This window comes from Felis catus, chromosome F1, assembly GCF_018350175.1.
Source record: "Felis catus isolate Fca126 chromosome F1, F.catus_Fca126_mat1.0, whole genome shotgun sequence".
Lineage (NCBI taxonomy): Eukaryota > Metazoa > Chordata > Mammalia > Carnivora > Felidae > Felis > Felis catus.
Genome location: NC_058384.1, coordinates 26297058 through 26322823, shown reverse-complemented (window position 1 = coordinate 26322823; position 25766 = coordinate 26297058). Strand labels below are relative to the sequence as shown.

The following is a 25766-nucleotide window of genomic DNA, read 5'->3' as shown; positions in this document are numbered from 1 at the left end:
CTACACCCTTGTGGCTCCCTCCCTGGCCTTCAGCAGTCAGCTCCTGACCGTGGTCCTCACCCTTTCCTCTTTGGCAGGAGGGAGCGGAGGCGCCGGCACCACATGTCAGTGTGGGAGCAGCGCACCAGCCAGCTGAGAAGGCACATGCAGATGTCCAGCCAGGAGGCCCTCAACAAAGAGGAGGCCCCACCAATGAACCCCCTCAACCCCCTCAACCCGCTGAGCCCCCTCAACCCACTCAACGCCCACCCGAGCCTCTACCGGAGACCCAGACCCATTGAGGGCCTGGGCCTGGGCCTGGAGAAATGTGAGGAGGAGCGCATTAGCCGCGGGGGGTCCCTCAAGGGGGACGGAGGGGACCTGCCGAGTGCCTTGGACAACCAGAGGAGCCCCTTGTCCTTGGGCAAACGGGAGCCACCATGGCTGGCCAGGCCGTGTCATGGGAACTGTGATTCGACCCAGCAGGAGGCTGGGGGAGGGGAGACTGTGGTGACCTTCGAGGACCGGGCCAGGCACAGGCAGAGCCAGCGGCGCAGCAGGCACCGTCGTGTCAGGACCGAAGGCAAGGAACCCTCCTCCACCTCCCGGAGCAGGTCTGCCAGCCAGGAGCGGAGTCTGGATGAAGAGGGGCCCACCGAGGGGGAGAAGGACCGCGAGCCCAGGGCCAGCCACGGGGGCAAGGAACCCACAATCCAGGAAGAGGAAAGAGGCCAAGACTTAAGGAGGTAAGTTAGCTGCAGGAGTGCCCTGGAGGCATAGAGCCCTCCTGGTGTTAAGGATGCTTCAATACAGTCCCGCCTGGCCCTCACTTTTCCCTTTTATAAAATGGAAATGATACTGATGCACCCTTTATAAGGCATGGGTAAATATGACACACAGTGGGCTCTGTCCCCCTGAAACCTAGAGACTGGTCTTCTAGGGCATCTCCTGTTGGGTGTGGGTCATAGGTGGATGGATGGGAACAAGGCACGGACAGCGCCTGTGGGTCTTAGCTCCTCTCTGCCTGGGTGGGTGGGGGTGAGAGGCAGCAGATGCCATGCTCCGAGCGAGGCTCCTTGCGCTTCCCCCCACTTTCCCTCTTGCCTGGCTCACCAGCCACTTTAGAACATCTTCTTCTGATCTGAGCACCAGCCGTCTCCTCCTCTGTCTCCGCAGGACCAACAGTCTGATGGTGCCCAGAGGCTCCGGGCTGGCAGGAGCCCTCGACGAGGCCAACACACCCTTAGTCCAGCCGCAGCCAGAGTTGGAAATGGGGAAGGACACGGCTCTGACAGAGCAGGAGCCGGAGGGCAGCAGTGAGCAAGCTCTGCTGGGGGATGTGCAGTTGGACATGGGCCGGGCCATCAGTCAGAGTGAGCCCGACCTCTCCTGTGTCACGGCCAACACGGACAAGGCCACCACTGAGAGTACCAGCGTCACCGTCGCCATCCCCGACGTGGGCCCCTTGGTGGACTCAACTGTGGTTCACAGTGAGAACACAAGTCCCTGTCCCCCTTCACCCTCACCACCCATCCCACCCAGGGCTGGGGACAGTTATGGCTCCGGAGTCGCTCAGTAAAGCAACGTGAAAAGCCCCACCAGCAGGACGAAATCATTCTTCAGCAAGGAAACAATAGGAGCAGTTTTATCTAGGTTTGCAGGAAAATTAGTTAGAATTTTCTCCATCTTTAGTTTTATCTGTAAAATTTGCTTACGCCTTGGCCCCTGTGACCATCATAGAGACGTCAGAGAGATCACGTGTGGTTTTGTAGCCAGATGTATATACGTGGCTATTTGATGTATCATGTGAACACTCGATGGCACTCTCCAGGACCTCCGAGGGGCCATGTCACCCGGACAAGTTAGGGAACCCGTGTGGAGCAGGAGATGGTCCAGACCGCTTAGTGTGTGGCTTCCAAACCTGTTTCTCCTGAGGCCTCAGTTTGTCAACCCTAAAGTGAAGCACTGAACTGGGTGATCACTGAGGTCTTCCTCAGCACTAACATTTTATGAATTTATTACTCTTATTTACTCTTTTCTCCTAGGAGCTTTTACTCAGTTTCTCTGATAGATTCCTCGGCAATGGATGTTAATCTCCAGACCTCAAAAGGAAACAGCAGAAAGCCCTCCATCTACCCCCATCCCTGCCCTAGCCTAACCTCACCCCTATCCTCACTTCAGCCCCACCCCCTTTCCTGCCCTAACCCTGCCTCTATCCCCATACTAAACCCACCCCCACCCCAACTTCACCCCCACCCCTCACCCCACTTCCATTCCTGCATTAATTCTGGCTGCCGCCTCATGCTCACTGAATTATGACCAGAGGGCTCTACCCTTGCTTTTTTTTCCTTCTGATTTTTCCCATATATTTCTGTTTTCATAGGACAGTCTCCTCTTCCTGTTTTTCTTTCTTCTGCTCCCTCTCCATTGCTTTACTTTCTGTACACTCAAAATGCCAGTACTGCTTTAAAAAGTGAAGTCTCCCATGTTCACTGCTCCTGGGGTTGGTTGACTTGGGCATGTCTCAGGATGTCAGACTCACAACCTCTTGTGGTGTGTGTTTAATTTTATGCTCTAATAAGTAAGTCTTTTGGACCCTCTCTTATGAGAAACATCAACAAAGTTTGGCCTTCCTCTGCTCCTGTCCTGGGGCTAGTCTATGGCCTTGGTCATAGGTAAGGGCATAATGTCAGAGGGATCTGGGATCATTTACCTTTTGGAAGGACCCAGAAGGAGCCAGAGCTTCAGAGCTCTGCTGCTTGCACAAGGCTCCAGGGTAGAGTTGGTCACTGAGAAGAGTGGGAGAGTTTGACTGAATCCCTTGCCCACTCAACTTTAGCCTCCCTGCCACTTAACCCACACTGTAAGTTGCATGTGGAAACTGAGGGTGGCGGCCCAAAAGCTCCACTCAGTCTCTGACTCCTTCATCCTCCTAGCCCTGGAAGGCCGTCATGGTCCCATATTTGCATGAATATTGCATTCCCGTTTCAACATTAATCACGACTGGAAAAAGCACAGCCAGAGAGTCAGCTGCAAACAGAGTAATGGTTTCTTAAAATCTTCCATTGCAGTGTGATATCATTGAAAAGATATAGGATTTTGAGTTGGGAACTAGCTGTATGAACTGAAGATAGATAACTTGAATTCCCTGAACTTCACTTTTCCCATCTGTATAATGGACATAATATATGCCGCTCAAGGTGTATTGTTGTGAAAATTCAATAAGTAAATGTAGACAAAGAATCTAGATATTTAGATATAACTTTGTAAGCCTTACAACAGAAATAATCGTTCTGTTACCCTGGGAAACATGATTATTATTTTTTTTTAATGTTTATTTATTTTTGAAAGAGTGAGACAGAGTGCAAGTGAGGGAGGGGCAGAGAGAAAGGGAGACCCGAATCTGAAGCAGGCTCCAGGCTCCGAGCTCTCAGCACAGAGCTCGACACAGGGCTTGAACTCATGAACCATAAGATCATGACCTGAGCTGAAGTCGGACACTCAACCTACTGAGCCACCCAGGTGCCCCACATGATTATTATTTATATGCCCAAAAAGGCTGTCATGTAAAATTAGGGTGAGGGTCAGGCTAGGAGGAGAGTAAGGGCTTCACAGTGTAATCTAACAAACCCAGTGCTTGCAGGGTGCCTGGCTAGACGCATTCCTGTAACCCCTTCCCCTCGTCTCTATCCCATCCCTGTGGAAAACAAAAGGTGCTATTCTCACATGCATCGAGGTTTCTGATGATTTCAACATGTGCCTTTCACAGTTAGCAACAAGACTGATGGAGAAGCCAGTCCTTTGAAGGAGGCAGAGATCAAAGAGGAGGAGGAAGAGGTAGAGAAGAAGCAGCAAAAGAAGGAGAAGCGTGAGACGGGCAAAGCCATGGTTCCCCACAGCTCTATGTTCATCTTCAGCACCACCAACCCGTAAGGCACCTTCCTATCGCTCGCCCTTTGGCACCATGGTAGACGACCAGGGTTAGAGCCAGAGTTGGGGTGATGAGGAGGAGAGACGAGGGTCCGCTCACCCCCCTGATCCTTCTCAGTGAACTGTGGCCAGACATCTGAAACATGCGGGGTGCTCCCTGGTAGAAGTGTGTCATGAGGTTGAATCGCCGCTGAGCTTTGTGCTGCATCTGAAGAATAATTTAAGACGGAGAAGCATGAGCAATGTCATGAGAAAAGGACCCTTTACCTCAAATTGTTCAGTAGGTTGTGTCGAGGGCTGGGGTGGGAGCAAGGAAATCTACTTGGGATGTGTCACCAAATATTTCAGTGGTGGACAGAACTGAGAATATGGAGCCTGGAATAAATAGACCACCCACTGGAGTTTAAGAGGATTGGTCCCACTTCCCTATATGTGGATTTTGAAATGGGCATGGTCCTCAAAGCAGAGGTAGGGCTATGAGATGGAGGTGGCAGAGAAGATTATGGAAGGTTAGACTGAGCTGCCTTTGCCCCGGAAATGAGCAAGATGTACACATAGACCAGCTTCTGAGGCTAGGAAGACAGAAAGGTTTTCAGTGACCACACGGGCAGTATTCAGACAAGCCTCTGGGAGGGAAGGAACTCGGGCTAAGGTATATCGGGTCACCTGAGTCCAGAGTACAATCTATAGAATATAATCACTTTAATCAGAATACCTGGGGCTCATAAAAACCTGTTGTTCCTCTCATCAGGAATCTTAGAATCAAAGTCTATTTTTACATTTCTGGCTTCTTATGATTTCCTTGCTATGCCCCAGTTTCTGTACAGTGGGGGAGGTGACACTGAGATACAATGGAGGGTCCCATGTAGCTATGCTGAGTGCGTGTAATCTGATGCTGGCTGCTCCCGTGCCTGCAGATAATGTATTTGGCTTGCATACCGTAGCCTCTAACCGATCTGATTACCTTCTCCCACTGGAGCTTTAAATCAAGGGTGGTGCCTGAGAAATTAAATTGCTCTCCCCATGGCTTCCTCTGGCCAGGGCCTGGCTGTCTGGAAGAGGCTGATGAGCATGAGGGTGGGGAGTAAGAGATGGGGATGGGAGGGAAGCAGAGGCAGCTCAGAAGGCCCTTCCACCCCACAGGATTCGCAGGGCCTGCCACTACATTGTGAACCTGCGCTACTTTGAGATGTGCATTCTCCTGGTGATCGCAGCCAGCAGCATTGCCCTGGCAGCCGAGGACCCTGTCCTGACCAACTCGGAGCGCAACAAAGTGGGTGCACGGGAGCCGTTTGCAACGTCCGTAATACCCTGGTACCCACCCCATCCCAGCCCCTCCCCATCCCAGCATTAAAAGGGAATTAAGGCAGGTTCCTGGGGAGTGAAGAAGGGTTAAGAAATGGTCCATTCCAGTCCCTCAGGGCAAAGTAGGGACCATTTCAAGACCAGCCCCTTTTCTCCAGTCCCCACTCCCCAGCCACACTGTGTGCTGTTATGTTTCAGCAGTGGGCCTTCTCCCCCGAGCCAGCCAGGTCTTACAGGGTCATGTAGGGTCATGAGGGATGTGCATGAAGTTGGGGAGCTGAAGCTCTACCCCAGGCTGCTGAGACATCTCCCGGAGGTCCTAAGGGTGTATGTTGGGGAGTATGAGGGAGGTCAGGAGGATTGGAACTGACAAGGATTCTAGGTCCTGAGGGAGATATTTGTGAGGCCATTCAGACCCAAGAAGTGAAGTTCTGCCCAAGGGGAGGGAAGAGCCAAGGACTGACCGCTAAGTCATGCGGTGCCAGCAGTAACGCCTGGTCCCCCTCCTCCTGTGTCCAACTAGCAGGCTCAATCCCAAGCTTCTGTCCTGAGGTAGAAACGAGTTGGGGTGGGGGTGCAGGACTGCATGCACACGGGCAGTCAGGCATGTGTATAGCCTGGCGGCCACATGTGATGCTCTTCCCCTTCACGGATATGTGTCTTACAGGTCCTGAGGTATTTTGACTATGTTTTCACTGGCGTGTTCACCTTTGAGATGGTTATAAAGGTAAAAGCCTCTAGAGAAAAGCTGGGCTACGGGGTTTAGATGGGTCATGTGTCTGCTCCTTTAGTTTGGTGCCCTTCCCCAGTGCTGCCACCTACCAGCCAATGACAGAACCTCAGTAGGGCCTCCAGCCACGCCTCCTCTGGCCTCAGAATTCTGATGAAGTCTGTCATAAGATGTTGTGGTACAGCACGTCTGCGTGGATCTGTTTAGACTGGGGCAGACCTGTGGGTATGGCCCAAGGGGAGCCAGGCCCACTCTCAGGCAGGCAGTGGGAATGCAGACAGGGGTGGGGATTGTACTCACCTCCCCAGTGTGCTCCCTGGTCTGAGCCTGGGCACGTGCCAAGGCAAAGGGTCAGCTAGGGATGGGTCTTCCTGGACAACATGTAGTTCCAGCTGCCCTCACTGCCCCCCATTCTGTTTCCCACCATCCTAACACCCCACATTTCTATTCTTTTCATAGTCTCCCTTATGTGGGGTTCCCTCCTCTGTGCATATGTGGCAACGCCTGGTGCTCTGAGCCACTAATGGAGGAAGGAATGTGGGAGAGTTCTGTGAGAGCCAAGGAGTCTAGTTGAACCCTGGTGGCTATGACAAGGGGCCTCAGGCTTCAGAGTGAGGTGAAGAGAGACTGTGAGACATGTCCTCTTGCTCTTCAGGTCCTTGTACAGGGTTGATTGTAGAGACAGTGGCAGTAGGGGCATTGTCATGGGGAGCCCCGAGCTCAGGGTGCATTGCCGACACCAGTGGGCTCATCCCTGGCTGTTCACATCTTTCTCCTTCAGATGATAGACCAGGGCTTGATCCTGCAGGATGGGTCCTACTTCCGAGACCTATGGAACATCCTGGACTTTGTGGTGGTGGTTGGCGCATTGGTGGCCTTTGCTTTGGCGTAAGTGTAACTCTTTCTTCTTGTTCAATTCCCTGTTGTCTCTTCTTCCTGAGACCTTGATTTTGATGAGGCCTCTCCAAGGCCAACCTGAGAAACAGTTCACTCAGAGTGGTGCCAAAGAGAGCTGCCCTTGAAATCTGCTTCCCGCTTGCCCTCTGTGGTACTTCTAGGAGCCTTATATCTTCAGCTCACATGCCCGAAACGGTAGCACTGGTGAAGGAGGAGCCGGGAAAGTCCTTAGGGAGAAGTCAGAGGCCCTGGGGTTCCTCTGAGGAAGCATGGGCAGGTGCTCACCCATGTTGGCGGTGCCTCCAGGGGCTCAGGAAGGGACCCAGGGACAGCTTACGTATCTCTCGTTTCTTGATTCTCTCAAACAAAGAATCAGCTTGAAAGAAGAATGTAGAGCGTAGAACAAAGTTGGGGATCACAGAATCTTGAGCATGAGGAAACTCTCTGCTCATGAGCAGAGACACCCCAGAGAGATTTCAGGGACATCAGAACCATGTTAATACGTTTAACTCCAGAACGTAAGATTTAGGAACTTCCTTGATAACACACTGAGGAAGACAGTCTTAAACCATTTAGGTAACTAAACCGTGTTCATTACATTTGGGGATTTTTTCCCCCAAACATTGATCCAGCTGTAGCAGGTTTTCAACCACATTCCGACATTCCTGTGGAATCCGGCGAAGGGAAGGAAGGGGCTCTCTTAACCCTCCAGGGTATAGCTGGGAAATACACATGGTGTCAGGGCCTTTTCCCTAAGCTGGTATGTCGAGTACCCTCAGATGAATGACAGCCTTTTGGGCTCTGTCTCTACCTTGTTCCACCACCATAGCAGCCTCCCCCCTTTCCTAGGTGGTGCAGCAGGCTTCCCTCCAGACTCTTCAAGTACAAGAGCTGAATCTTCTAAGCAAGTCTGGCTTCAGTGTGATGAGGCTGAAGGGAAACATTTGGGAGTTGTCAGTGATAGCAACTGGAAGAGGGAAGGGGCAAAATACCTGCATAGGTTTGACCTTGCCAGGTCCAAGAAAGGGGTCATCCATCCCCCCCCTGCTCCCCAAATACCATAAGCTTCCATTTCTGTCTACCCTGGCAGAGAAAGAGGTGGGGTGAGATTTAAGAAGAAACATTCCCCAAGTGGCTGAGGGTAGGGAGCTCTCTGTGGGAGAGATGAAAGGTCTCCAGCTGTCCTAAGAATCTAAGATCTCCCAGAACCTAGAAGTGGGCTATTTGAATTGCTGTCCCACCCATGAGGGACCCCCCCAAAGGAGAGCCAGGGTGAATGTGGCTTATGACCCTGAGCTGACCTTGCAGATCAATTTCAGTGTCCCTTGTACCCCATGTACACCAGTATATTAACCCCTATTAGAGTCGCATGGAATCACCTGTGTCTCACAACAGGAAAGACTCCCGTTAGACATGACTGAGCTATTTCCAAGGAAATTTCACAAAAGCATGGCATTTTCCCAAACATCTCTACCTCGTATGAATTCTCACCTCAAGACAAAAATCAAGGCAGCTCTGGCTATACCAAGGGGACTCCCAGCTCCTCTTCCTCCTTCTTAGAAAGAAGCATTAGAGTCTTTTTCCTAAGGAGGCCTATTTATTTGGTAAGGGATAAATATCACCTTTGAGTTTCTAAAAGGTCAAGTTCCCTTTTCATTTTGTCAATTCATTTGCTTACATTATTCACCATATTGTTCTTCTTTCTTATTTTGATCTCAATAAAGTAGTTTGTGTCTTTTTGAAGAAACGAAAGACAAGGAGAGAAGTATATCAAGGAATCCACCCCATCTTTAGGAATCTCATTGGAGTGACAGGACATAGTGGGAGGAAGGTGTGGGCTGTGGACTTAGGCAGGCCCTGTTTTGAATCCCAGCCCCTCTATTTACCTGCATCATGTGCTAGAGCAACATAGCAAGACAGTAACCCTGTTATCCTCAATTTCTCATCTCTGAAATAGAGGCAAAATAATGTGTATAGAGTGCTTAGCATAGGGCCTGGCACAGTGTAAGTGATCAATAAATGTTAATTTCCTTCCTTATGCTTCCATCCTCTCACCAAGGCTAAACATGGAAGACAAGTATGTGTTGATACATAATGTATGAAAATAGTTGAAGATGAACACAGAGTGGTTTCCAAGACTTGTTTTACACACACGCACACACACGCGCGCGCACACACACACACACACACACACACACACATCACCTTGTCAGGTATGTAGGTGCCCATGGGAAAAAGGTGCATCTTAGAGGAAGCCTTTGCATGCCTGCCCCATGTCCACAGTCCAGCTGTCTCTCCTCAGATCCAGAGCGAGGACGATGGGCTGGAGGGTTGTCACCTGTCTTGTTCTCTTTTTGTACCCTTTGAAAACATGGCGGTGGTGGCTTTGGTGCTGGTGGCAGGGAAGCCTTAACAGCCCCGGAACCGAAGCCTGTCTGTTGGTCCTCAGACCAGGTACAGTGCAGGGAACCCCAAGAACCCCTGGGTTCTGGGGTCCACACTTATGTGATGGATTGAGAGTTATGATCCATCACTTGCTTTTAGTGATGTCACTTTCTGAACTTTTTCTTAATTTCCCTGGAAATGTAAATGGTACCTGCTCACCCTTCTCCATCCACTGTCTTTTGTTACCATCCTTCCAAGCTGGCCATGCACATTTCCTCTCCCCTTCCTCCTGCTCATGGAACAGGCTCACACCCCTCTTCTCTGGCCTTCGTCACATTTGCTGAGGTCCAGGTAATGCTTTCTCTCGCTCATGTGCCACGCTTCCTAACTCTCTTCTCTCCCTTTCCTCATTAAGGGCCCCGGAGAATTCAGCTCTTCCATCACTTTGGTAGGGTTGGCCAGGATCTCCCCTGCCAGCAGAGTGAGGGCCTGGCCTGGGGCAGACAGCAGAAGGAAGCCTGTGTTGTACTCTGCCGGGCCATGGCAGGAGGCTCAAGCCAACAGGAGACCAAATGTGGGGTTTTCTGCACACTTTTCAAGGACCTCCCTCCTTGTGTTTACAACTTCCATTGTTATAACCCATATGTTTGCCTCTGGGAATGTCCACCGTTCAGATGACCTTACTCTAGCCCTATCTCTCTCTCCTCCTTGCAATTGAACCTTGCCCTGCCGAGGTTTCTACTCAGGCTGTTGCTCAGTCTGAGTAGAACGGATGATGATTGCCATGGTAACACCTTTATGTGATGCCTCAGAAGTCATAGGTGACTCGGCATCCCTTCCAACACTACCAGCCAGGGCCCTCTCAGAACCCAGCCCAAGTCCCAAGAGCAATACCCCTAGCCAAGGGGAGGGAATGGCCTGTAGCTGAATTCTCAAAGAAAGCTGCGTGGTCCCCTGAGCCCTCCTGCAGAGGTCTGCACTTGCCATCATGTATGTTTTCTATAAGCATATATGCTGTCTGTGTAGTGGCTGAAAAGAACTCTCTCTTCTCTATAGCTGCGTACTTCAAGTGAAGGGATTCTTTATAATGTAAACCTGACAAATTCTGTTTGGGAACTTTTATTATTGACTTTTGAGGAGGAGGGGAAGGGGATTTATTTTCTAAGTGTGGGCATACCAGGAGATGAGAAAATAAACGGAAAGATACTCACATGGCCCCTTTCCTGTTCTTCCCGGTACACTTTTACATTATAAAGCATTTATAAGAACACTCAGGTCTCCTGCCTTCAGCCAGATACCTGTGTAGGGAAGTGGGCAGAGTTTTGGCAGAGGTTGGATATGTTTCTCCTCATTCCACTGCCCTCACAACACCCCACTTTCTGGGCCATATGGAGACACAGAGTGTTTGCCAACTATAAATGTACTGACTGTGCCTTTTCCTCTGTGAGGTTTCAAGAAAAGTCTGGTGAGTGACTGGATCTATGAAACCTTTCTCTTTGATCTTTTTCTATCTGAAAAAGAGGGATTCTTCTGTTTGATAATTATTTTACACCGAAGGGCCAGAAACTGCTTTTCCCAGTGTCCTCACACCCTGTTGCCATCATTTCTGCTTCCCAGCCTCCTGGGTGGGAAAACAAAGATGGCTCCAGCCTTGGCATTTCTGGGTATCTGCACATCAGGTACATTCTGTCACTTTGGGGTGTCTTGCCGGAGTCAGCTGCCTTGTAGGAAGTCATGTGGCCAACATGTCAGGGTGAGTTCGTGAGCTTTATGGGATCCTGCACAGTCATGGTGATGCCCCCCAGCCCTCAGGTTTCATACCTTAAATGTTGAGTGAAGGGATTTGGACAGGCAGGTGGGCAGGGACAGCATCATAGGAAGAAAGGTGAGGGACATATGTATGTGTGATCTTGCACTCCAACCCAAGCTCCTCACCTTCCTCATTCTCATTGTTCTACAACATGTTACTTGACTAGCTCAAGTCAGGTCACCAGGTGAGCTATCCTAGATTGGATTGCAAACAGTAAACTCACAGCTGATAACGGTTTGTCAACACAAACAATTAAAAAAAATAGCAATTCTGCTCCCACCTCCTCCCCCCATCTGGGGCCTGTGCATCAGTCAGAATCATGCAGGCTCTATGGCAGCTCAGGCCAAAGCTTCCCCTTACTGTTTGCCATCTTAGCAGGGCACAAGGTAAGGTCAGGGCTCCCTGGCACACAGGGGACCTGGATCATAGCCACACTTGGCCTTTAATTATTCCATGCTTAGCCAGGAAGGAAAAACATGAGTCAGTCTGCCTCTCGATGCCAGAAGGAACCAGAATTCCCACATTAGCTTTTATTGCATTCTTTTCATTGAAGTGTGTTGCTTTTCTGACATTTGACACTCTGCCCTAGTCTTTAAGATGGATAAGGCCTTCTGAATGCAGCCACAGTGGCAGAGCCAGTTCTGAATTCATTCAGTGAAATATGCAGATACAATTTTAGGTTCGGGAGGGTCCTCAGGAGCCACAGAATATGGTACCCCAGTTCTACTTTTGTATTTATAAAGGTGTGAATGCGTGCTCTGAGAAAGGAGTGGCTATTCAGAACTGAGATACTAGTGTGCACTTACACTCAGCACAGTAATAGTCGTACAGACATTTTACCCTATACTTGGCTCCTTCTTCCTCTTCCTCACTGTGCGCCTGTGTCTGAGGCAGTCCCCTCAAACCTCAAGCTTTGCTGTGCAACTTCTTTCTTGACAACCCCTATTTTTCTAGAACCGAGAGGGGTGTCTCCCAAAGGAAGCTGTGCCTACACATTCATCTTGTGGGGGAAGAAAAGGAGTGGACACAGTCCTGCTTCATGCAGAGAAGACCCATTTACCATTGAGCCAGACAGGTCATCCAGTCCCACTGTTCTGTGGAAGAAAATGAAGGATTAAAATTAAATTTAGCCATCAGGTAGCCAATTAACTGTGGATTTAGGATGCTGGCTGAGCTGGAATTGGAAATTTCCAGCAGCGAGCAGAGAGAAGGATGTTGTTTCTCAAGACTCCAGCCTTAAGAGTTACCTCGAGAGTGACTTACCATGACTTTCTGCCCAGGCAGGAACACTAAAGGTGATGAATGGCCGTGAAGTCTTGGGGTGCCTACTGCTGGATTGTATCTGAGCTGCCTTGAAAAACAGGTTTTGGGGGTGCCTGTGTGGCTCAGTCAGTTGAGTGTCCAACTCTTCATTTTGGCTCAGGTCATGATCTCATCCTTGATGAGATTGAGCTGTGCGTTGGCTTCTGTGCTATCAGCATAGAGCCTGCTTGGGATTCTCTCTCCCTCTCTTGTTGACCCTTGCCCACTTGTTCATTCTCTCTCACTCTCTCACTCTCTCACTCTCTCACTCTCTGTCTCTGTCTCTCTCTCAAAATAAATAAACATGTAAGAAGACATAGAAAATGAGTTTTGGCATGAATTAGGGGTGACAGAGTAGGAGCCACATGGAGGGGATGCCTGAAAGAGATAAGTTCTCAGTCTGCCTGCTCTTGGCATTAAGCCCCAGCATGCATGTTTTTTTTGTTTTGTTTTGTTTTGTTTTGTTTTGTTTTGTTTTGTTTTGGGGTTTTTTTTTTTGACGAACACTGAAAAACACGTTGTCTGTTATATACACCACTGGTGCTGCTGGGGAATGTGCATTTGGAGACCTTTATCATATGTAGGCAATGGGTGTGAATGCCCAAGCAATTCTCTTTATTAACAAGCACAAATTTGGGAGATGGTTGATTATAAATGGACCTCAGCCTGTGGCCACATAACCAAGCAAAATGAGATGGTCCAGTCAGGGAACACAGCCCCATTCACATAGTAGCCAACAATTTGGCTAACCAGCCTCAGATGCAAGAAACACCCTGCACATGAGGCAAGCCTTCACAGATGGAGGAACAGCGCAGTCCTGCAGGATGAGTAGAAATCCACCACAGTGCCCTCCGGATTTAAAAGTAAGTTTTAGAATAGTCCAGAGCAGATGTCATGATGGGACTAGGGAAGGATCCGCTCAGATCGTGTGATCTGCAAGCCATCTGCTTAATCCACACTCACAGAGCCACAGCATAGGGGAGTGTATTGGCTGGACTTTTCCAGCACCAAGGCCTTCTCGGGAAGATCAGCACATGAGGGATCTAGGGTATGTACAGAATGTGAACACTAAGAAGCAAAATCACCATTCCCCAGACCAGATAACAAAACTGCTAGGAGACGGTAAGGGGCTTTGCTGTCTCCTGCTCCTCAGTGCTTAGACCTTCACAGCATGGTGCAGCGTTTGCAAAGGAGAAAGTTTTCAGGAGCAATGCTGAATGTGTACAGGGAGCTCACTGAGATGGATTTGCAAGAAGGAAAGTACTGTGCACTAACCACTTAGCATAGAGCTAGTGCCCTGGTCACAGAGCAAAGAAAGTTGGCAGAGTCACAAAGGATTTAGGGCTCATGGGGGACCCCAAACAATGCTGAGGTATGGGTGAGGAAGAAGAATACACAAATAGATGACCTAGCCTTACCTTACAGGTTCTAGACTTTTCTCTGGAGACTAGAATTGCCAACGCAAAGAGGTAAACTATCATTTCCATGGGTCTTTAGAATTTTTAAAGTGCTTTCTCACTAGTTGATTTATCACTCGAAAGTTTTATAGTTGAGAAGCAGATTGCTGGAGACTTTAACTACTTTGACTCATTTGACTAGTTGCAAAACCAGTTTTAAACAACTGGTGCTTTTTATTTCAAGTTTAGGGGCTTTCTCTGTCACATTAAACTTCCTTCTACCTCTGTTGTTGTAGTTATTTCTAAGCCATTAACCCCTGTAAACTCAACTTGGGGGCCTGGCGGTGGATCTCTCCTCAGCCTACAGGTCCATCTGTCTCTGCTTAGAGACAGACAAGACATATGGACCAGATTAAGAAGGGCGTCCCTGACCCTGTCCATCTTGCTATTCCATCTGTACCTGTTTCTTTCCATGAACCCTTGCAGACCCTAGACTGATTAAGGTTAACAGAGGATAGATAGGTCAATATTTGAGCTTAGGAACTGCTTTCTTTTGCTGTTCCTTCTTTGGTTAAAACCCCCTGTGATTCCCATCTGAAAAAGCACCATAACATCACAAATAAGGACGTAGATTTCAGAGCCTGACTTAGTTCTGAATCCCAGCATGACGAATTACTTGCTGCCTTCACTGTCTCTATTTCCTCATCCATAGCGGGAATTAAAAATAACTGTGTTTTGGTCTTGTGAGAGACAAGATAAAATATATTCAGTGTCTGATATAGTGCCAAATACTTAGCAAGTGCATATTAAATTTTAGTTATTATTGCCTACCAAATAATAGTCCCAGACACTTTAGCAAGGCTCAAGGCTCCTCACAGTGTGACCTCCTCTCCCCACCTTACACTCCAGCAAGCCTGGAGGCTCCTTCTTCTCATGCAAGAGATTCCCTCAAATCCCTGTGCTGTTCTCTCTGGGACTCATGGGGGAGGGCAGAAGGCTATTCCACTTAAGGAGGAAGAGCTCTTCAGACCCCGACTCTGCCCCCCATGGAAAGAGTGATTCCTTGCAGAAATCACTTTGAGAACATGTCCTTTGAGAAAGGGTTGGAAGGGAGGGCGCTGGAAACTGAAGAGTGAAATTACAGTGAATGATGGGTGATTATACATGAAAGATCTGGAGGGCAACTTGACAATTGAGCTGGAAAAGTCTCATCTTTTACTGATGAGACATAAGAGAAATGTGACTTTTTTTTTTCCTGGAGAGCAGCCAGTAACTTACCAAATAAGTAGGAAAGACGTGGGGAAAATGGGTGGCCCAAATGAGTCCCAGTTAAGGTGGGACCAGTACATCCTACCATGTGAAATTATCCTCAAATTTTAACATTAGAGTTAATTTTTAGACCTGATAAATTTCAGTAATTAGCTAGGCAGTATAAAAAAAAATTCTGATTATACATGGAGTAGCAAAGACTAACAAAGTGTTATCAAATGATTATATTTAAATGATTTGTAAAAAAGCACATGAATTATTTCAAAAATAATGTGCCTCAGTTTAAAGTGCTTTAAGAGTTTGTCCCCTGGTTTGATAAAACATTTCCCTTACAATCTTGTTAGCTTTGATAATGGCTTAAATAACTTGTATGCATGACTTTGGTAAAGGTACTTTAGCCTAGTGTATGTGTAAATTATGATGTGTTTTAATTAATGTTAAAATTAATATTGGTGCTAAGTTGTTGAGACCTTTCTGGATTCTGTGGCTTTGTTATCCAGTATTCTTTTCATTTCAAATGGCAGTTTTCAAATCAGTGCTGAACATATGTTAACAAAACTGAGAAGCGAGTGTGCTTTTCTTCAACCACTCAAAATCAGAGCTTTTCAGTGGCTCCTCCTGTTTGAACAATGTGCAGAGCAATGACTAATCTTTATTTTGCTTTGGGCCTCTGTCTTATTACTATCCCTGGCTCAACTCTGTGGGAGTCAGGAGGGGACAAATCTCTCTCCCAACCCCTGCTGTATATTGGCAGCTACAATCAGTTGTTGAGATCAGAGTGTGCTGTTAAGGAACCCCATTGTCCAAAACAAGAGACACACACATCATACGAGCAATGGGTCAGAGATGCTCTTTGTTCCGTAGCAGAATATTTTACTAGGATCCTGGAGCAAAATTAATTATAGAGAACAAATTCTGTCCTTTATCCAGGTGTGTGGGAAGAGCAAGAAATTTGGGGCCTTCCTTCATAAAATGGGCATCTGTGAGTATGAACCTCTGAGAACCCGTTCAGATGCTACTGGACATAAAGGTCTCAGAGTTGAGGACCTGGGCTAAGCAACAGGTAAAAGCCTGGAGTGTGTGACCCTAAATCACCTGCCCATCCATTGATCCTACTCTGTTCTCTCATTTTAGGGATATGGAAGAGTCTCCCTAAGCTTTTCCTTAAGATGAATGTAGCCTGGGGAAAGGAAAGTGACCTATGTAGTTGTTTTGGTGAAATTTTCAATCAAGTGATTACATTTTCCCATGGCACGTAGCTTGCAATTATACTTTTATTTGTTTGCTTGTTTACTTGAGGTCTGTTCTCCCTACTACACTTGGTAACTTTCAAGAAGCTAGGGACCTCAATTGTTTTATTTATGGTGGTAAACCCACACCTAGAAGAGTACCTGACATATGCTAAGGACTCCATCAGTGCTGTTATATGAGTGGATACAGGTGTGTTGGACCAATCCACCGTGAGTCCAGGCTCGCGTATGAGAAGACACTGTGATAGCTCAGGGGAAGATATTATCTTTGCCTTCTGAACACTCAGAGGGCATCACATGAGCAATGTAAGATTTATAAAACCTTGGGTTTAATTCCCAAATAAACATTAGTTTGGCAATTATAGTGAAAATTAATGTAATTTTGAATATGACATCATTTACTGAGTAAAATAATGATTAGAAGTCTTTGCTCGTGACATATAGTGATGTAACCTAGGTTTGTGATACATCAAAAAAAAATTAAGAAAGGAGAAAAAGTACCGTTTAGAGCAACCAGCAACTAAGAACTGCAGCCTGAATTCTAGACAGTTCTACATGGCTGCAGACAGGTTCACCACTGGCAATGTGGCTCACTTATTTAGTGATCTTATGCAAGGCACATCTTCCTGGGTATGCAGTTTCCTTTGCAATTAAGTGTATTTCAGGGGTCTTTTCCAGGTCTAGAAATTTGGTGAGCTGTTTGACAGAGCTTGGAACCAAAACCTGCTGCAGAGGTTTACTGGTTCAGAGCAAGAGCTCCAACCATCACATAGTCTTGGGGATAGTCATTCCTATGTCCTAAAGTTATTAGAAAGTCTAAATAAAGAGTCACACTAAAAGTTCTTAGCATAGAGTCTAGCCAAGAATTAATATTCAGAAAGTTGGCTCTCATTATTTCTATCTTAAGTATTACATATTTATGCTCTCACCCTTTTTGTTATTGGAAAGCCTCAAAATAGAGCTGGGATGATTTTTCTTCAAGCTGCACAGCAAAAACTCATGATAGACAGTCGGTCATTTAATTTATCAAAGCCATCCTCTGTGTGACATCAAGACCTTGAAGACTATGCCTTCCCCTATATTTTGAATGGTTTTAGGGTGTTGCTCATCTGTGCTTTTGAGAGAGGTCATGCTATCCCTGACAGAGTGACTGTGTGCCCCACTGCAAATGAACTCCTTCATAAGCATAGATACACCACTATGGCATGATATGCCTTTCCCAATAGAGTTTCTGGCCCAGAGCAGAGGAGTAATTCCTCTCTCCTGGTTTCTTATAAATTCCCTGGAAATTGAGTTTGTCTGAAGACTACTAAGGAAGTAAAAGGCTATATTTAGAAAACATCAATAGACTGGGCTCCATGAAAGAAAGCACATTGTGGGGAATGCCATCTGGTTAGAGACAGCTTCACTAGTGCTTGCAAAGGGCCTTTGCCTTTCCAGGTTGGAGAGGGGGGGTGTGGAGCAAATGGTGCGCTGGCCCTTCCTTTCACAAAGCGTGTGGACTCTGCAAGTGCCAAGGCTGTAAGCGGGATCTCCTGGGCCTGTGCTTGTCCAATTCCCTGTCGCCGTAAGGTTCCCTGTCCTCCCTGAAGTTTTCTAACTGTTTCCTTCTCTCCACCCCTCCTCCTTTTTTTTTTTTTTTTTAAACTGCTTTCTGCTTGGATCCTCCATAGGAACGCCTTAGGGTAAATATTGTTTTCTCTTTTCTTTGAAGTAAAGAATACGGGAAGTGGGCTTGGAGGAGGGTGCAAGTACAGTTGGGAGGGAAGGAGCCTGCTCGTTGAGAAAGGAGCGGTGAGTTTATACAAGTGGTAAGTTCTCACTGACAACCAAGAGAACAAAAGTGAGGAGTCACCAAGCCTTCTTGGACAGTGATCATTTTTATTGGTTGAGGTATGTATTTGGCTTAGAAGTTGCCTTTTTTAGGTAGGTAGCTATATGAATGTAATACAGTAAAAGAGTTTATAAAATATACAAAACCCCTGGATGCAAAAGACCTGATAATGCAATATTTTTGGATTATCTGTATTAAGAGTTCAAATGGAATAAAAGTGGCTTACAGGCCATGGCCTACAGCCATTAAGAGGGTCTTTAAATTCACATTCTGAGCAAAGCCAACATTCCTTGAATTCTATTAAATGTCTTCTTCCTACCTTGCCTTCTGTGGAAGAAAATGATCTTTTATCTCCCTGTCAGAGGGGATGTCGTGTATGGCGGAAGGACAGGGTAAAAGGCAGGCAGAAGCCCTTGTAGTTCCCATCTGATGCTCTGGATCCCATTTCCCCGGACTGTTGGTGTAATGGTACTCTGGGCCAACATGAGGAAAGAACCAGAGCCTGAGCTCAGTCTTTAGAGTCTCATTTCCTACCATCTGTGTCTTTTACAAATTGCAATTGTGTGAATTGAATGCAAAGATCTCAGGGGATAAGAAGGGTGGAGGGAGAAATGCAGGTTGATTTATTCATTTCATTCCTAAAACTAAAAAGGGAAGCATATTTTATCTATTAGGAGCAAACATTTCCAAGTGGCTGAATAGGGAAGCTCATTAGCTGTAGGGCAAGGATAAAGGTGGGCAGGGACTGGAGTTTGGGCCTTCTCCAACTGTATGGCTCTCTGCAGCTTGTGCTAGGTATAGGGCACCTCCAGTGAGAAGGGACTGCGGAAGGAGCCAGCCATGCGCGGGTAGTGTGAGCCAGCGTCCTGGCAGGAAGCCTACGTGACATGCTTTCTCTGGAAGCAGCAGCCAACACAGCAGGGGTGTCCTGTCCCTACTGCCCTTCCCCACCCTGTTCTCCCCTGAACTAATGAGTTCTGCCAAGGTGGCAAATGTAGAGTCAAGGAAAGGACTAGCTTAAGTCCTCTGATGAGACTTGCTTTCAACCAGGGGTTCCCAGTCCATTCAACGAATATCATTTGAGAGCCTGCTACTCAAGAAGCACCAGACCAGGCACCATGGGGATCCAGAATGGATTGCCAGTCATGTTCCATAGTCGATCTCTCTTCCATTCCCATTCTGCTAATGTGTTAATAACCAGCATTACTCTAGGCATTGGGGAGAGGAAGTGTTTATTAAAATACTTATTACATGGATGCCTTTGTGCGTGCTCACGTGTTCTTCTGTGTGAATATACATGAGTGTGCGTGTGTGTGTGCACGCACACGCGCATAAGAGTGTGTTCAAAATAGGGAGTGAATTGAATTTTTTGTGGGGTCTTCCTGAAGGGGGTCTACTCTGACCCAATATCTGGCCTCTTGCCTCACTATCCCCCCTTTTACCTTGTTGTTGTTAATGCGGTAGTGTGAATGCCACTTTCATTTCTCCCCCTGTCTTCTGATCCCTGGGGGCCTCTCCCCTGCAGAACTAACAAGGGGCGGGACATCAAGACCATCAAATCTCTGAGGGTGCTCCGAGTTCTGAGACCGCTGAAGACCATCAAGCGCTTGCCCAAGCTCAAGGTAAGGTTTTCCGAGTCCCCTTCTCCCATCTTGTCTTTAGCCGTGGTCAGCCTGCTTTCAGAGAATTATTTCTGAGAATAGTCCTTTGGCTCACACAGGGACTGGGGTCCTTTCATCGGCCTGAGTGAAAGGTCTTTGTTTAAAAGAAAAATAACCAACATGCCAAGAAATCTATGAGGGGGCTTTGGCCTCTTGGGTCCAGACCCAGGTGGTATTTTATACATACTCTGGCTGTGGCATGTCACCCAGAAAGCACCCTGTGTCATTAAGGTGGACCCAGAACACCAAAATGGAAGTAGAAGTCTTCTGACTGTGTTGTGGCCGAACAGCAGGTCATGCTGAGTAACCAGGGATGGGTAATTCTAGAGAAGGAAAGGATTTACTAGCCCTGCCCCTTCATATTTTTAAGGCACAGATAGGTCAGCAACTTGCCCAAGAACATAGTCATTTTTGGCAGAAGCAGAGAATGGGGAGGAGCTAACATGGATTAAGTTCTTCCTGTTTCCAGGGCCTGCACTTCATAGGTATATTACCTTGATTCTCCTCCTTTCTAACCAGTGTCTCCCTGCTCAACCCTCCTGGGGCTTCTTCCCTGGCTGAGCCTTCCTGCCCTCAGGGTGTGCTTTACCATTCCAGTCCAGTTGGCTAACACATTGAACCCTCCTCCCTCCACACATATACTGCTGTGAACAGAAGCTGAAGCCTCACTGGGGAAAAAGTTTTTCCTCCTGAATTCCTGTGAGTGAGAGTTAGCCACCCTGAGGGAGGAGGCCAGGATGCCTGGTTCACAGCCCTGAGGTCCACTCCCTGATGCCCAGGCCACATGGCCAGCCAGAGTGAGCCACAGCACCAGGCCCGAGCATGGTCTTCAGGGGCTACGCACACTGTTCACTACAACCTTGTACCTGGTAATAGACCCAGCATTGTTCCAGGCCTCAGTCCATGTCCATAAATATTCATTCCTTTCTGCTCCACCCCAACAATACCACCAGGGGGCTGAGGCCTTAACCAATGTTGTTAGCTGCAGCCCAGGCTCCAACGGTCTCTTCTTTTCTGAGCTATGTTGGGGTCCTAAGGAGATTGCAGACCACATAATGAGATTAGTTAATAGGCTGGAGAATTCGACCCCAGCCTTGGCTAATTCCACTTAATTAGGAAGCGCTGGCTTCTTGCTTTCTCTGCAGCTCCATCACCTGGGGGAAGTGTAGGTGGCTCTGATGATTCTACAAGGCTGCGTGCCGCTCACATACCCCGCAGTGTTGAACTAATTAAACCAGCAATAGTCACCCAGCGCTGTGAAGAAACAACTGTACCAATGTGGCAACTGCACAAATGCAGTCCCACCATGGGGCTCAACTCTCCAGTGAGCTAAACCTAAAAACCTAGAAAATAACCTAAAAATGGCTTGAAATGTGTCGAATTCCTGTGTAACTCCCCACAGCTCAGGGCCTAGAATGGATTCTGCACAGTGACATCCAGGCTTGTGACTGAAGCACCAGTCTGATTCTGTCCACCCAGTCCTCCCTTCTCTATGGGAAGGCTGCTCTCCATCCCTTCCTACATCACCTGTTGACTCTTCATCCCCAATACAGCTGGCTTTAAGCTAGAGAACATTTACATGTGAACTATTGAACATATTTTGATCGAATGTATGGATTAATTCAAATTATCACTAAAATAAAGGTGTAATTTACTGCGCTCTCTGATCCATTTAGAAAGGTAAAGAGAAAACCATATGCATGCAATATATAAACCGAATCTAAGAAGGCCACCAAATAGATGTAAGGTTAGGGACAAGCCATGTAATGGCTAAAATGGGCTAAATGCTCTCAGAGATCCTTTCTGCGATAGGTTTCTGTGCCTCCCACTAACTGGAGTACACCTATTGGGATCCCACAAAGGACTTCCACCACTGCCTGGTGCCTTTTGGCCTCTACTGCTTTGGGGTTTACTTTCAGTTTCAGAGCATATGTGCCCTTCCAGGTGGTAGGTCCTGGCAGTCATGACCAGTTTGGAAGCCACCTCTGAATCCCATGAGGTTACTTCTTAGTAAGGTGATATCTCCTGAGGCACCTTCTCAGTGGGGCTGGCTGGTGGTGATGTGGCCCTAGCTCCGCTCAAGGCAAATGCACAGGCCATTCCAGGGACATACAGTGCTCTTTACTTCTCTTTGCAGGCTGTCTTTGATTGCGTGGTGACTTCCTTGAAGAATGTCTTCAACATACTCATTGTCTACAAGCTCTTCATGTTCATCTTCGCTGTCATCGCAGTTCAGCTCTTCAAGGGAAAGTTCTTTTATTGCACGGACAGTTCCAAGGACACAGAGAAGGAGTGCATGTACGTGCAGCCAGCACAAGCCACTCACTTTCTGCTAAAGCATGTTCCAGTGATGCCCACTTAACCCTCCATAGATAGGTCTTCTCTTTCTCTCTTACCCATCTCTCATTTCTTCTTTTAGGAAAAAAGGCAAAATAGGAACCTGCTAAACTTTTGTGTCACACACAGTACATGGCATTTTACATACTGTTTTTCATTATCAATCTTTACAGTGACCTTTTGAGATAGGTTTCATTTACGTACTCTAGATGTGAAAGCTGAGGCTCAGGAAGTTTAAACTGCTCAAGGTTGCACGGTGCCTAGTAAAAGGATTAGGATTTCATCTTCCATGTCTACTGGGCACCTAATACCACTTTTATTCTGCAATGATAGACTGCCTTTAATAATACACTGCTTTCTTCCTTGCATTTGTATCCTGATTATGACTTAGCCACATGATTGAAGTTTGTAGAATTTCCTTACTCTCCCACGAGCTGTAGTGAAGAGGCCCTGTTTCATTTGTACTCTGGTTTTAGAGGCAACTATGTAGATCATGAAAAAAACAAGATGGAGGTGAAAGGCCGGGAATGGAAGCGCCATGAATTCCACTACGACAACATTATCTGGGCCCTGCTGACCCTCTTCACTGTCTCCACAGGGGAAGGATGGCCTCAGTGAGTGATGGGTTTGAGTTGGCATGCTTGTCTGTGAGCTGGGATAGGGCCACGTGTTTGCCTTGAGAAGCTTATTCAAGATGAATGAGGCTAACCCTTTGTTATTATACCAGGGAAAGTAAGTGGTTATGAGTGGGTGAGAGCTAGAAGAGAGGAGGAATGAAAAAACTTAAAGCAAAAATCAAGAGGGAGATAACAAAGTCAGAGATGTTTGAAACTCTTCTTGTTTTAGCCAATTGAGTTGAGTGGAGTCATCTCACTCTTGTAGAGCAAATGAGTTTTGAATGGCTCTCCACCCCTTAGAAGAATTCCCTGGGGACTGTTTTGAATACATTTATCCTCCACGTTGGCCCTTCACCTTGGGATTGAGGGTTAAGAATGAGTTGGAAGACTCAGAGACACTTTCTGTGGTCACACCTCTGTGAAGAAGACAACAGAATGCAGTTTCTTAGGCTGCTAATGTCTGATTTTTCAGAGACTTGGCAATTATTAAGACCCCACTTTCTGGTGGCAGCATACTCTAGTTGGCAGTGTGCCAGGAAGTCCAGGGGTCTCTTGGTATTGAATATGACAACCTAAGCTATAAACTAATGTCACTCTGTTGTTTAGCAGTTGGATGCATGATGGAACAGGGCATAGAAAAAGCAGTAGATCTGGGGTCACTGGATCTTCACCACCTTGATTATGGACCCTAAAAATTATGGTGGATCTGCAAGGTCAAAGAAGTCATATAAGAAACTATAATAGGTGGCACATCTCCTAATGAAGCCTTGAGTCAGAGCCACTGCCAAGATTTCCATCCACCATCCAAGCCCTCTCATTCTGTCCCTACAGAGTCTTACAGCATTCTGTCGATGTGACAGAGGAAGACCGAGGACCAAGCCGCAGCAACCGCATGGAGATGTCCATCTTTTACGTGGTCTACTTTGTGGTCTTCCCTTTCTTCTTTGTCAATATCTTTGTGGCTCTCATCATCATCACCTTCCAGGAGCAAGGAGACAAGATGATGGAGGAGTGCAGCCTGGAGAAGAACGAGGTAAAAATAAGTGGTCTAGAGCATGGGACAGCAGGGGCTCCAGAAAGGGCTCTTGGACAGCAGTGGTAGGAAGGAAGACTGAATTTTCTTGACTTTATGAAAAAGGACAAAGAGATGGGAAAGATTAGTTATTCAGTCATTAAGTAAACATTTTTTTAAGAATCAGCTCTTTTAAGACTTAGGCATGAGGCACAGAGAACTGGAAGGTTTAAGATGTAGTCCCTACCCTTATGCCGTGAGTAGTGTAGAGGTGGTAGTAAAAGATGTGTGCCAAATTTACAACATTAAGACATTTGCGTACCTGGCTCTGTCCCTCTGTGGCATGTATTTGCTATAAGGATAGGGAATATGACTTGCTTATTGCTGCTTTTCCAGTAACAAGCATAGTTCTGGCACATTGTCGAGCTCATTATTTTTGTAATGGAAAGGAACCAGAGACTGTTAGAGACTATGAGAGAAATACAAATAAAGTGCTCCGGGAATGCCTAGGGAGATAGAGTTTTACTTCTGACCGAGAGCATCAGGTAAGGCTTCCTGCCTAATCATCTCAGCCACAGGCTGTGTAAAAGGACATTACTAGGAACCATAAAGTCCATATCCCATATGATATCCCAGTGCTGTGTACAGTTAAAGTGACCATGCACCTGTAGTTTTGTCTACATAATCCCTGTTGCCGTGTTTCCTTTTGCTTGTCTAGCCCTATCTTTGTTTTCATACACTGTCCTGTTTTTCTAGCCACCTAACAGAGAGCCCACCAATGTGCAAGGTTTAGGGAACTTGAGCTTGAGCTAATAGCTGTGACTTTCCTTCAGAGGGCGTGCATCGACTTCGCCATCAGTGCCAAACCTCTCACCCGCTACATGCCGCAGAACAGGCATACCTTCCAGTACCGCGTCTGGCACTTCGTGGTGTCGCCGTCCTTTGAGTACACCATTATGGCCATGATCGCCTTGAACACCGTCGTGCTGATGATGAAGGTGAGGGGGTGGTGGCTTGCAGGCATTCAGGAGACTGAGCCTTGGGGCCCGTTCCCTCACAGAGCAATTACATGTGCACTCGAGACACTGGGCAGACACTCCAGCATTCAAGTCTGTTGCCTCCTTACCTCCTTTAACACTGTGGAATCTCTTTTTGATCTTGTCCCATTCAACAGCCCAGCTTCTGGATCTTTGGAGCAAAATGCAGTGAGACACATTGTAGCAAAGAAGTACAGTAGCTCCCAGGACCAGAGATGCTGATGGCAGTCAGATTCAGACAAGAGTGGAAATGTGTGATCTAGGTGATCATGGGGTTCTAAAGGAGTGTTGGAAGAGGTTTGATCTTATTTAATAAAAACTGGTAAAGTAATTAACTCCAGAAAATGTTTCTATCCTGCCCACCTTCATCTCTAGGAAGACTGGCTATTTTGCTAATAAGTAGCCACAGCTGGGCATGGTCTGTGCTCTCCTCTGTTTTGTTTTGTTCTGCTACATGGGATCCATCATCCTTCTCTCCAGCACTCGATGCATGTCTCTCCTCTGACACCACACACCAGAGTGTCCCCCAAGGGCAGGGATGAGAGATGGCCAGCCTCAGTGACAAAGAATAACCCCCTCACCTTAAGGGTTTGATTCTTTTTCTCCTCTTTTCTCTTCTTGGCAGTACTACTCTGCTCCCTGTACCTATGAACTGGCCCTGAAGTACCTGAATATTGCCTTCACCATGGTGTTTTCTCTGGAATGTGTCCTAAAGATCATCGCGTTTGGCTTCTTGGTAAGTCATGGCATTTATCCCAGCATCACACTTGTCTTCCCTTCGTTTTGGATGCATTCCCAGCCTTTGTTGGAAGGGGGGTGGTTACCACTATTCCAGAAATGGTTCACCTGACCTAATTGTGGGCCTGTTTCAACTCTCAATAAACTGCCATAAAGACAAGAGGATGTGTGAGGGTGTTAGGAGAAAGGGCAAAGCATCCCCAGCTCCAAACTCATCTAGCCATCAGTTCTGGTCCTTTCAGGTTCTGTCAGTGGTTTAGGGGTGACAGTCATTGG

At 47.2% G+C, this 25766-nt stretch overlaps 1 protein-coding gene across 11 annotated transcripts in view; it reads left to right on the top strand.

Moving 5' to 3' along the window:
• Positions 1–25766, top strand: part of CACNA1E (calcium voltage-gated channel subunit alpha1 E) — a 654182-nt gene that overhangs the window by 580759 nt on the left and 47657 nt on the right. For all 11 annotated transcript variants that reach the window (XM_045048892.1, XM_045048898.1, XM_045048896.1 and 8 more), the window contains 13 exons: positions 78–725; positions 1156–1469; positions 3749–3908; positions 5053–5182; positions 5882–5941; positions 6726–6832; positions 17928–17939; positions 19614–19710; positions 21887–22047; positions 22563–22700; positions 23535–23736; positions 24549–24713; positions 25378–25488. In XM_045048892.1, coding sequence (XP_044904827.1) covers positions 78–725; positions 1156–1469; positions 3749–3908; positions 5053–5182; positions 5882–5941; positions 6726–6832; positions 17928–17939; positions 19614–19710; positions 21887–22047; positions 22563–22700; positions 23535–23736; positions 24549–24713; positions 25378–25488 — 2305 coding nt within the window. The remainder of the gene's footprint in view (positions 1–77; positions 726–1155; positions 1470–3748; positions 3909–5052; positions 5183–5881; positions 5942–6725; positions 6833–17927; positions 17940–19613; positions 19711–21886; positions 22048–22562; positions 22701–23534; positions 23737–24548; positions 24714–25377; positions 25489–25766) is intronic.